This window comes from Ursus americanus, chromosome 25 (assembly GCF_024610735.1).
Source record: "Ursus americanus isolate L20-20 chromosome 25, mUrsAme1.1.p, whole genome shotgun sequence".
NCBI classification, from domain to species: domain Eukaryota; kingdom Metazoa; phylum Chordata; class Mammalia; order Carnivora; family Ursidae; genus Ursus; species Ursus americanus.
This window is the reverse complement of record NC_142151.1, coordinates 32421160-32434881: the sequence shown is the minus strand read 5'-3', so window position 1 is coordinate 32434881 and position 13722 is coordinate 32421160. Positions and strand designations below refer to the sequence as shown.

Below are 13722 nucleotides of genomic sequence, written 5' to 3'. Positions count from 1 at the left end.
TATATGTTATGTGACAGGCTTCTAATTTACACCTAAAGGCCTACTGAAATACTCTCCAAAGACTGTAGAGCCCAGCAGGCACCATCCTCACACTCTCCTTCTGCTTTGTCTCAGGTCATGGGTACTGCCTGAAAACACTCCCGATGCACACATCTAGAATCCCAGTCTTTGCAGCTACCACCCATGGGATGTCCCTTGATCATCAGCTCTGATAGCCAACAGGGCTTTTTGTATGCAGGTCCCACAGGACTGCAACAAACAGAAAAAGAGTTCTTAACCAGCTACCCACCCAGGGAGCATCAATGAGGCAGCTGAGTGAAACACCCATTTTTTTTCTGTGAAAGAAACGTATATTAGCTTATCCTCATACCTCTGGCCAGAGGGGAAAGCTTCTAATGAAACACACATCTAGGGGCCACCTGAAATCCTCTCCAGATTCTGTGGAGGCCAGCAGGTACCACCTTCATACTCCCTCTGCCTTACCCCAGACTGGTGTCTCCAAGAAAGGAGCTTACACAAACACACAGCATCTCAGCTTTTGTAGTTGCTGCCCAGAGGACACCTTCTTTGGTAACCTGGTTCTGATGGCCAGCAAGGGCTTAGGTTCACAGATTCAACGGGATGACAGCAAACAAAGGAACACCTAACTGGCTATCACACCAGGGCTTAGTGCAGAGGGAACAGACAGATGCCCATCTCAAAGTCTGGCAATGAAAGAGGTACATTTGCATACTTTAAAAGCTCCCACCTGAGGGTGCAGCTTCCAATCAAACTGAATCTGAGTACTAACTGAGATCCTTCCCATTGGGACACTGGCAGGTTTTGGCATTCCCTCAACTACTTGGAACTACTAAAAATAAAGTAGGTTACTTGGAAAATCACAAAGGTTTGAGAGACAACCAAGAGATGGGGTGGGTTGAAACACAGGTTTTATTTCCTACTTAAGGCCCCTCCTTCAGGACTAAGAGAGGTGTCTGTTTTATCTAACAGTAGAGACCAACATAGAATCAAAGCAAATGAAGACACAGAACAATATGCTACAAAAAAAAGAACAAGATAAAGCTTCAGAAAAAGACCTTGGTGAAATGAAGATAAGTGATTTTCCCGATAAGCGTTCAAAATAACAGTCATAAAGATGCTCTCACTAAGGTCAGGAGAACAATCCAAGAACAAAGTGAGAATTTCAACAAAGAAACAGAAAATATAAGAAAGTACCAAACAGAAATCACAGAGCTGAAGAATACAGTAACTGAACTGGAAAATATAATGAAAGGATTAACAGAAAACTTGACGAAGTCAAAGAAAGGATCAGGAACTCAAAAAAAGGGCAGTGGAATGTGTCAAATCAGAGGAGCAACAACAAAAAGGAATTAAAAAAAAAGTGAAAATAGCATTAAGGGTCTTATGGGACAATATCAAACTAGTATGCATATTATAGAAGCCCCAAAAGGAAAAGGAGATGGGGACAGAAAACTTACTTGAAATTATGGCCAAAACCTTCCCTAACCTGGGGAAGGAAGCAGAGTTCCAAATAAGCTGAACCCAAAGAAACTACACCAAGACACATAATTAAATTATGTTTTTGTAATTAAATTACAAGAGGAGAATTTTAAAAGCAGCAAAAGAAAAACAACTTGTTATATACAGGTAATCCCCACAAAACTACCATCAGATTTTTCAATAGAAACTTTGCAGGCCAGAAGAAAGTGGCATGATATATTCAAAGTGCTGAAAGGAAAAACTACCAATCATGAATATTCTACCCAGCAAAGCTGTCCTTCAGAATAGGAGAGATAAAGAGTTTTCCAAAGAAGCAAAAAGCTAAAGGAATTCATCACTAGACTTCGCTTTACAAGAAATGTTAAAGGGATTTCTTGAAGCTGAAATAAAAGGTTATCAATTAGTAACAGGAAAACATATGAAAGTATAAACTTACTAGTAAAGGTAAATATATACTAAAATTCAAGATAATGTTGTAAAGGGGGTGGTTTAATCACTTACAAAGCTAGTATGAAAGTTAAAGACAGAATTAGTAAAACCAACTACAATAATATCTTAATAAATACATAAAACCAAAAGAAGTTGTGACATCAAAAACATACAATGTTCGGGGTGGGGGGATAGTAAAACTATAGGGCTTTAGAATACATTTGAACTTAAGTTTTTATCAAGTTAAAATGTACTGTTATCAATAGAAGTTGTTTTATATAAGCTTCATGGTAACCACAAAGCAAAAACCTATAGTAAATAAACAAGATTTTAAAAAAAGGAATCTAACACTACAGAAAATCATCAAATCACAAAAGAACAGAGCAAGAGAAGAAACAACAAAGGAATTACACAACAGCCAAAACATGATGAGCAAAATGGCAATTAGCCCATGTCTATCAATAACTCCTTTAAACATAAATAGACTAAATAAATTTCTCCAATCAAAAGATACAGAGTGGCCACATGCATTTTTTTTTTTAAAGATCCATTTATATGCTGCATTCCAAAGACTCATTTCACACATAAGGACACATACAGACTAAAAGTGAAAGGATAGAAAAAGATACTTCATGAAAATGGATACCAAAGGACAACTGCAGTAGGTAAACATAGACAAAACAGACTTTAAAACAAGACTGTAATTAAGAGACAAAAAGAGTCATTATCTAATGAAACAGGGATGAATCCAAGAAGAGGATGCAACATTTGAAAATATATAAGCACCCAACATAGTGAGTATCTAAATATATAAAGCAAGTATGAACAGACCTAAAGAGAGAAATAGCAACATAGTAGTAGTTGGGAACCTGAATACCCCCACTTTCATCAATGGATAAATCCTCCAGACAGAAAATCAATTAAGGAAACATTGGCCTTCAATGACACTTTAAACCAGATGTACTAAACAGATATATACAGAGCATTTCACCCAAAAGCAATAGCATACACATTCTTCCTAAGCACATACTGAATATCTTCCATGATAGATTGTATTTTAGGCCAAAAAACAAGTCTTAATGAATTTAAGAAGACTGAAATCACACTAGCCATGTTGTCAAACCATGACAGTATGAAAATAAAAATTACAAGAAGGAAACTGGAAAATTGATAAATCTATGGAAATTAAACAGCATGCTCCTAAACAACCAGTGGCTGAAAAAAAAAATCAAAAAATATTTTTAAGTATCTTGACACAAATAAAAATGGAAATACAAAAATACAAAAACTCTGGCATGCAGCAAAAACAGTTCTAAATGGGAAGTTTGTGGTGATAAGCACCTATATTAAGAAACAAGAAAGATCTCAAACAACCTAGCTTTATACCTCAAGAAACTAATCAACTGAACCTACAGTTAGTAGAAGTAAATAACAAAGATCAGAGTGGAAATAAATGAAACAGAAACTCAGTAGACAATACAAGATTAATGAAACTAAGAGCTGGTTATTTGAAAAGATAAAAATTACAAACTTTTAGCTATACCTCAAAAGGGAAAAAAAGAGGACTCAAAATCAGAAATGAAAGAGATGTTATAACTGATAACAGAAAAACCGATCATAAGAGACTACTGAGAACAATGATAAACAAACAAACTGAATGACCTAGAAGAAATTAGTAAAATTCCTAGAACATACAACCTGCCAAGACTGATTCATTAAGAAATTGAAAATATGAATATACCAGTTACTAGTAAAGAGATTGAATTAATAATCAAAAACTTCCCAATGAGCAAAAGTCTAGAACAATGGCTTCACTTGTGAGTTCTATCAAACTACCAAACATTTAAAAAAGAATTACTATCTTTCTCAAACCTTCCCAAAAAGTAGAGGAGAAAGGAACACTTCTGAACTCATTTTATGAAGCCAGCATTACCCTGATATGAAAACCAGAAAAGGACACCACAAGAAAAGAAATTATAGGACAATATCCCAATGAACACAGATTCAAAAATCCTTGAAAGTATTAGCAAACTGTATTTAACAATACATTAAAAGGATTACACACCACAATCAACTGGGATTTATTCTGTGATTGTAAAGATGGTTCAACACTAACAGATAAACATCAATCATCTCAAAAATGCAGAAAAGGCATTTGACAAAATTCAACATTCATTCATGATTAAAACTTGCAACAAAAGAGATAGAGGGATCATACCTCAACGGAATAAGAACCATATATGTTCAGCCTATAGCTAACATCATACTCAATAGTAAAATGTTGAAAGTTTTTCTTCTAAGATCAGGAACAACACAAGGATGTCTACTCTCACCACTTTTATTCAACATAATACTGGAAGTCCTAGTTGGAGCAATCAGGCAAGAAAAAAAAAAGGGCATCCAAAACAGAAAGGAACAATTAAAATTACCTACATTTCCAGATAATATGATACTATATATACAACACCCTAAACATTCCACCAAAAAACTGCTACAAATAATAAATTCAGTAAAATTGCAGGTTACATAATCAATATACAAAAGCAGTTGCATTTCTATACACTAATAATGAACTATCAGAGAAATTAAGGAAATAATCCCATTTACAATTGCATCAAAAAGGATAAAATACCTAGGAATAAATTCAACCAAAGAGGTAAAAGATCTGTACACAGAAAACTATAAGACACTGATGAAAGAAATTGCAGACACAAATAAATGGAAAGATAACCTGTGCTCATGAATTGGAAGAATTTATCTTGTTAAAATGTCCATACTACCCAAAACAGATCCAATACAATCCCTATGAAAATTCCAATGATATTTTTCACAGAAGTAGAAAAAATAATCCTAAAATTTATATGGAACCATACAAGACCATGAATAGCCAAGGCAATCTTGAGAAAGAAAAACAAAGCGGGAAGCATCACACTTCCTAATTTCAAACATTAGAAAGCTACAGTAATCTGGGGTGCCTGGGTGGCTCAGTCAGTTAAGCATCTGCCTTCGGCTCAGGTCATGATCTCAGGGTCCTGGGATCAAGCCCTGCATTGGACTCCCTGCTCAGCAGGGAGCCTGCTTCTCCCTCTGCCTCTCCCCTCTTGCTCGTGCTCTCTCTCTCTCTCAAATAAATAAATCTGAAAGAAAGAAAGAAAGAAAGAAAGAAAGAAAGAAAGAAAGAAAGAAAGAAAGAAAGAAAGAAAGAAAGAAAGAAAGAAAGAAGGAAAAAACTACAGTAATCAAAACAGTATGGTACTGGCATAAAAACAGGCACAGAGCAATGGAACATAATAGAAAGCTGAGAAGAAAATCATACATAATGGCCAATTAATTTACAAATGAGCCAAAGATGCACAATAAGGGAAGGAAAGTCTCTTCATTAATGGTGCTAGGAAAACTGGACAGCTACATGCAAAACAATGAAAGTGGACCCCTATCTTACACCATACACAAAAATTAACTTAAAATGGAATAAAAGAACGTAAGACCTGAAACCATAAAGCTGCTAGAAGAAAACATAGGGGGTGGTAAAGCTCTCTGACACTGATCTTGACAAAGATTTTTTTGGATTTACACCAAAAACAAATGCAATTGAAGTAAAACTAAACAAGTGAGACTACATCAAACTAAAAAATCCTCTGCACAGCAAAGGAAACAATCAACAAAATGAAAAGGCAACCTACAGAATGGGAGTACATACTGGTAAACCATTTATCTGATAAGGGGTTAATATCTAAAATGTGTAAAGAACTCCTACAACTCAAAGCAAAATACCAACAATCTAATTAAACAATGGGCAGGGGAACTGAACAGAATTTTAGCCAAAGAAGACATACAGATAGCCAACAGGTACACAAAAAGGTGCTTAATATCGTGAATCATCAAGAAAATGCAAATCAAAACCCCAATGAGATAGCACCGCACACTTGTTAAAATGGCTAATACCATAGAGATAAGAAATAACAAGTATTAGAGCAAGGACGTGGAAAAAAAGGAACCCTGTGTACTGCTGGAGGTAATGTAAATTGGTCAGCCATTATGGAAAACAGTACAGAGTATCCTGAAAAATTAAAAATGGAACTACCATATGATCCAGCAACTCCAATTCTAGTAATTTTCGCAAAGGAAATGAAGACAGTAACTCGAAGTGATTATCCCCACTGCCTTGTTCACTGCCATTATTTACAATAGCTAAGACATGGAAATGAACTAAGTGTCCATAGATGGAAAAATGTAAAGAAGATGTGGTATACATATGCAATGGAATATTAATCAGCTATATTAAAGAAGGAAATCCTGCCATTTGCAACAACATGAATGGAACTTGAGGGTATTATGCTAAGTGAAATAAGTTAGACAAAGAAAAACAAATACCATATGATCTCACATGTGCAATCTAAAAAAAAAATATTAAATTGAATACAAACTCATAGATTCAGAGAACAGACTGGTGGTTTCCAGAAGTGGGGTATAGGCAAAAGGGATGAAGGCTGCCAAAAAATACAAACTTCCAGTTATAAAATAAATAAGTCCTGGGGATGTAATGTACAGCATAGTGACTATAATTAGTAAAACTATTACATATTTGAAACTTGCTAAGAGAGTAGATCTTAAAAGATCACAAGAAAAAAAACAGGTTTTTAAGTGTGGTATGGTAATGGATGTTAACTAGACCCATTCTGGTGATTATTTCACAGTTTATACATATATCAAATCATTATGTTGTACACCTGGAAGTAATAAATTGTTATATGTAATTAAATCTTAATAAAAATATTATACTCCTCCAAGACCTTGTTCTTTCATATTCCCTTCCACATCCAACAAAAGGATCTTGGACCACCCCTACACTTTCCATTCCCTACTATCTGCCATCCAAGATGGATTTTTGTTTGTTTTTTCTCTGTGCTTCTGTTTCTTCATTAATTCTGCCTCAGGAGGAACTATCTGTTCTGATTTTACCCAGGCAGTGGGCAGGCAAAACACTGCCTTTCTTCTGTTCTTACCTCTTCTTCCTTTGCTGTTTTGACTCCTGCCTTGGTTGCTCTTGCAGAATTTAAGATTTTAGCCACTGTACCTTTGGAATAGGTATATATTCCTATACATATGTCTATACATCACAAATTAAAAATTCCATGCCTGGGGACGCCTGGGTGGCACAGCGGTTGGGCGTCTGCCTTCGGCTCAGGGCGTGATCCCGGCATTCTGGGATCGAGCCCCACATCAGGCTCTTCTGCTGGGAGCCTGCTTCTTCCTCTCCCACTCCCCCTGCTTGTGTTCCCCTCTCTCGCTGGCTGTCTCTATCTCTGTCAAATAAATAAATAAAATCTTAAAAAAAAAAAAATTCCATGCCTGGTCTACTGAAAGAACTCCTCATAGCACTGGATTCCCGTCGGGCTCCACCAATGGGCTTTTTTCTTTTCTGACTTGCTCTAGCCACATTTAAGCTGCCATAAATGTAGTTAAATAGAGTTGGTTTTTTTTTAAGTATTCTAACCTGCTGACAATTCCTTCTTTGAGGGAATATAGCTATATTATTCTTTTTTGGGAAAATAGAAGTTCTAGGAGTAACAGGACAGCATCTGATATTACTGACCATATTCCCCTCCTTGAAAATCTATTTTTCGGGGCGCCTGAGTGGTGCAGTCGTTAAGCATCTGCTTTAGGCTCAGGGCGTGATCCCAGCGTTCCGGGATTGAGCCCCACATCAGGCTCCTCTGCTGGGAGCCTGCTTCTTCCTCTCCCACTCCCCCTGCTTGTGTTCCCTCTCTTGCTGTCTCTCTCTGTGTCAAATAAATAAATAAAATCTTTAAAAAAAAATCTGTTTTTCTTTTCTAACATTCTTCTGGTAGAATTCCTCAAACCTGTCTAACAATTCATTCTGTCTCTTTTTCTGGCTTCTCTTCTACTGTGTGTCCTCCAACTTTAAATGTTGTGGCTTCACAGGACTCTTTACTCTTGTTCTATACATTTTCTCTTGGAAAGCACATATGTACACACAAATGTATTAAATTACCACCTACTCACTGAATACGAACTAAAAGCCTCTTCTGACCTCAAGCTCTGTATATATAAATGGCTATGACACATTTTCACGGATATCACAGATTTTTCAGAAGACCTCAATCAACCTCGACAGGTCAAAATTTAACTGATATTCTCTTAGAAATCTCTCCCTCTGAATTAGAGTAATGCTAGGTATTAAAAATAAATCACAAAATGTTTAACGTTTAAACACAATTATTTCTTTCTCATGTAATAATCTTTTTTTTTTTAAGCTTTTATTTATTTATTTGACAGAGAGAGACAGCCAGCGAGAGAGGGAACACAAGCAGGGCGAGCGGGAGAGGAAGATGCAGGCTCCCAGCAGAGGAGCCTGATGTGGGGCTCAATCCCAGAACGCCAGGATCAAGCCCTGAGCTGAAGGCAGCCGCTGAACGACTAAGCCACCCAGGCGCCCCTCATGTAATAATCTAAAACGAGTTTTCCTACTCAGTAGGTAATTTTCCTCCATCTAGTGATTTAGAGACTCAGTCCCTCCCATCTTGTGGCTGCAAACATTCCTTAGGGCTTCACTACCATCTAGCCCTCACAATAAGGATAACACAGAGAAGGAAATCCCCACTTTTTGTAGTGCATGAAAATAATGCACATCACTTCTGATAACATTCGATTACTGAGACCTAGCCACGTGGCCAAATTTAGATGGATGGAAGATAGGAAAAGGGCTCGTTGGCTGGGAAGCCCTTTACAGTAACAGGTCTATCTGTAAAAGAGGTTACATAAAATTTGGTGGAAAGTTAACCTTTTCTGCAGCCATTTCTCATGTTTTCAATCTTGGTGAATGGCATCATCCCATCAACTACCCATTTAACTCAAATCATAAATACAGGTCTTTAATTTTTTCCTTCTCACTTAACTAATCATCAATTTCTATCAAATCTAGATTTAAATCTTTGTTATAGCTCTTCCCTGTTTCCATCCTCACTGCCACTCCTCAACTTTTTAATACTGTGATGTTATCAATTCCTCTGCTAAAATTTTTTTAATGGCTGTTTGATGATAGAAAATTATACTGTTTATATGTCATACAAGGTCTTTTATGACCTGGTCCTTTATAACATCCAGAAATATTTCTTGCCATCCCTCCACCCCTTATAATTTATGCTACAGTAGTGTAGCAATAATAGTAAGTAGAATGAAACACATTTACTTAGAGTTTCTAAAACAAGCTATATTCCTTCGTCTCTTAGTTTCTATCTATATTGCTCCCTCTTCATAGGATGAAGGCAGTTTGTCCACTTGGTAAACTTACTGACACCCAGATCAAAAGTTTTCTCCTCAGGGGCGCCTGGGTGGCACAGCGGTTAAGCGTCTGCCTCCGGCTCAGGGCGTGATCCCAGCGTCATGGGATCGAGGCCCACATCAGGCTCTTCTGCTATGAGCCTGCTTCTTCCTCTCCCACTCCCCCTGCTTGTGTTCCCTCTCTTGCTGGCTGTCTCTATCTCGGTCAAATTAAAAAAAAAAAAAAAAGTGAGTTGCCTGACTCAAAAATTTAAAAAAAAAAAAAAAATTTTCTCCTCTATCACATCTTCCTCTGACTACCCATGAAACTTAGAACTGTCTTTTTATTACTTATTATTGAAGTATAACTGACATAAAAGGTGGTATTAGCTTCAGGTGAACAACATACTGATTTGAGAATTCTGTACATTACCCGATGCTCACTATAACTATAGCTACCATCTGTCATCATACATTATTACAATATTACTGACTATATTTCCTATGCTGTACTTTCCATTTCTGTGACTTATTTTATATCTTATTTATTTTATAATCCTCTTCACCTATTTTCCCCATCCCCCCCCCAACCTCCCTTCTGGCAACCACTAGTTTGTTCTCTGTATTTAAAAGTCTTGCTTTTTTTTCTTTATTCATTCATCTCACTTAGCATAATACACTCTAGGTCCATCCATGTTGTCACAAAAGGCAAGATCTCATTCTTTTTTTATGGCTGAGTAACATTCTACTCTGTGTGTGTGTGTGTACACACACACACACACACACATATATATATACATACCACAATTTCTTATTCATTCGTCTATTGATGGACACTTGGGTTGCTTCCATATCTTGGCCACTGTATGTAATGCTGCAGCAAACATTGGGGTGCATATATCTTTTCAAATTAGTATTTCTGTTTTTAAGACTTTTTTGTTTTTAGATTTTATTTATTTATTTGATAGAGTAAGCAAGAGAGAGAGCACAAACAGGGGGCAGAAGCAGAGGGAGAAGCAGGCTCCCCACTGAGCAAGGAGCCCAATGTGGGACTTGATCCCAGGACCCCGGGATCATGACCTCAGCCAAAGGCAGCCACTTAACTGACTAAGCCACCCAGGTGCCCCATATTTGTTTTCTTTGGGCAAATACCCAGCAATGGAATTACTGGATTGTAAAGTATTTCTATTTTTGCTTTTTTAAGGAACTTCAATACTGCTTTCCACAGAGGTTGCACCAATTTACATTCCTACCAACATGTTGGTGCCTGAAGCATACCAAAAAGGAGTCATTTAGAGGTCCCTGTCTTAAATTATAAACAGCAGCCTTTTCAAATTCGGTTGTATTTTGCTCAGAGTACATGACAGAATGTATAAGTAAACCAAACAGACAGCTAAATGATTGGGTATTTGGATGAATTTGTTATGTATTTTATGAAACTGAATTCTCTACAAAGCAGTAAAAAGTCGATCTTAGGTACCAGAAGAACCCAAGTATTGAGTAAATCAAAGAATGTAAGTTTGTAATTCAAGTTAATCTTTCAACAGCTAAAAACTGAAGAGCAGGAACTCTCATTGGCAACTTTTAAATTTCTTGCAGTTGAGGCTTTAGGGCAGAATACCAGAAGTTTTGCACATATAGCTCATAAAAAATATTTTTAGGGAGTATATTTTCAATATAAAAAATTAAAATTAATTCTCCACATCCTCGCCAACACTTGTTACTTTTTGTCTTTTGAATACTGGCCATTCTGATTGGTATGAAGTAATATCTCATTGTGGTTGTGATTTGCATTTCCCTGATGACTATTGATGTTGAGCATTTTGTCATGTGTTTGTTGGCCTTCTGTTTGTCTTCTTTGGAAAAAGGTTCATTCGGGTCCTCTGCTCATTTTTTAATCAGATCGTTTGCTTTCCTGGTGCTGAGGTGTATCAGTTCTTTATATATTTTGGACATTAACTCCTTATTAGATATATATAATTTGTAAATATTTTCTCCCACTAAGTAGGTTGCCTTTTTATTTTGTTGGTGGTTTCCTTTGCTGTGCAAAAGCCTTTTATTTGGGCGTAATTTAGTTCACTACTGCTTTTGTTTCCCTTGTCTGAGGAAACATAGCCATAAATATGTTGCTAAGGCTGAGAAGAACAAAACTGAAGGTATCACTATCCCAGATTTCAAGATATACTACAAAGCTATAGTAATCAAAACAGTATGGTACTGGCACAAAAAACAGACACATAGATCAATGGAACAGGATAGAGAGCCCAGAAATAAACCCACATCTATATGGTCAATTAATCTACAACAAAGGAGGTAAGAATATAGAATGGGGAAGAGTCTTTCCAATAAATTATATTGGAAAACTAGACAGCTACATGCCAAAGAATAAAACCAGACCATTTTTCCTACACCATATATAAAAATGAACTCAAAATGGATTAAAGACCCAAAACTGAGAACTGAAACCATAAAACTCCTAAAAGAAAACTTATAAGTATCTTTTACTAAATTCCAACTGCCTTCTGTAAAAACCCCAGCTGGGGCAATTGTATCTAAATGCATTAGGTTTTTTGTTTGTTTCGGTCTAGCTACTTGACTATATAGCTTCCTAAAGGTAAGTTCCATGTCCTTTCTTCTCTGTACCTTTCATCGTCACGTGCGTGATAGAATGTAAGCATCAGAAGAACAAAAACTTTGTTTTTTCACCACTGTAGCCACAGTGTCTAGCATATAAAAGACACTCAATAAATTCTATTAAATGAATTCATAATATGCATTCGATGAGTATTTATTGAAGATAAAAAGAGAAAACAGTATAGTAGAAAATATAGAGTCAAATAAGAGTCTCAAGGGGTGCCTGCGTGGCTCAGTCAGTTGAGCGTTGGACTCTTGATTTCAGCTCAGGGTCTTGGGATCAAGCCCTGCACCCGGCTTCCTGCTCAGTGAGGAGTCTGCTTGTCCCTCTACCTCTGCCCCTCCCGCCTGCTCGCTCGCTCTCTCTTTAAAATAAATTTTAAAATAATCAAATTTTAAAAAAATAGTAAGAGTCTAAATCCTGGTTTGAGTGTATTACCTTGAACAAGTTATTTAATCTCTCTGAACTGGAGTCTCCTTTGCACTGAAGAGCTTACAGAATCAGGCTCTTACACAGTAGAAATGAAGTACATAAAGCTTCTAGCACAAAGCCTGGACTGTTGTAACAATCACACACCCTTATAATGAGCAGCAGTTACAACTTACATAACCAATGTTTATAGTTCTTTCAGTATTCTTAAACATATAACTATGTTGACCATAGCACACTGAAACCTAAGTGTTTTCATTTTGGAAAAAATTTTATAGGACTTATAAAAACAATTTTTAAAACATCTAATTGGTTTGTCTTAAAGCATTCTGAAAGGTGTTAATTTTATTTCTAAATCCAAGCTATAATTTCCCCAGAATAAAAAAATATAACAAAAGAAAGTACTCAGAAAAAATTTTTTTTTGATAAAAGCTAAATTTAAGTCAAAGTAAACTGCCAATACTAAAATATGGCATAATAACAACTGACTTAATTGGAAAGACAATGGAAGATGTACTTTACCTCACCAAGTCCAAAGTCCCATGGTTGCTTCAAATGCAATACTTCCAAAGAGATATTACCCCTAAGGATCATAAATAAGATGCTTTTAAAGTGTGCTTTATTTCCTGCTGAAAATTATTATTCTAAATTTTGGTTTCCAAAGTTGGCTTCAGATCAGAATTATAAGGGAAGTTTTTTGAAAAACAAATATTCATAAGCTCCAACCTAAAGAGAGTATTCATTATGTGTGGATCAAACTTGGTATTTTTAATTTTAAAAAGTCATCCCCTCAAGTGATGTGGACATGCAGTCAGGCTGGGAACCATGTTCTAAATCACTTTCATAAAGTACATTTTAAAATTCAAGACCTACCATTCTGTTTTTCATTCACAAGTTTCTGAATATTTGGGGTTTTGACAATAAAGCAGCTAATTTATTGATTTTATTAAATAAGTTGTGAATCTATATTTTAATTAATTTGTTGTGCCAATCCCATTAAAATAGCATCTATACACTCTTTTTATAAATAGATATTTTAAATATTTCCATGAGAAAGTACTTTCAAAATTAAAATATATTCTAGTTCATGATTTTCAGTTACCAAGATCTGACTAAATCACAATTACTACCAAGAAAGTTTGGGCTATTCCAAAACCAGAAATTTTGTTTAATTCCCTATAGTAACAGTCCCATAAAATGTTAATATGCTTATGCCATTACAGTTGAATTCTATCAAACTCTTGTTCTGATTCTGTACTAACCAAGCAACCTTCCCATGGAAAGCTGAGCCAAAAGTTAGAAAATACGCTTACCATGCAAGTAAGCATTCCTATACATGTGACTCTTCTATTTCTTACTGTAAATTAATAAACTGACATTCTGGTAAGTATGTAAGTTTCTTGAACACATAAGTTAGTTTTCTCAAACCTAATTAATACTCAGCT

At 36.0% G+C, this 13722-nt stretch overlaps 1 protein-coding gene across 3 annotated transcripts in view; it reads right to left on the bottom strand.

Annotated features, from left to right (window-relative positions):
* The window catches only part of REDIC1 (regulator of DNA class I crossover intermediates 1), a 117923-nt gene that overhangs the window by 40184 nt on the left and 64017 nt on the right, over positions 1–13722 (bottom strand). For all 3 annotated transcript variants that reach the window (XR_015721667.1, XM_045776515.2, XM_045776519.2), the window contains one exon: positions 12800–12860. Coding sequence is in view for 2 of the 3 variants with exons in the window: in XM_045776515.2 (XP_045632471.1) it covers positions 12800–12860 (61 nt within the window). In the remaining variant the exon portion in view is untranslated. The remainder of the gene's footprint in view (positions 1–12799; positions 12861–13722) is intronic.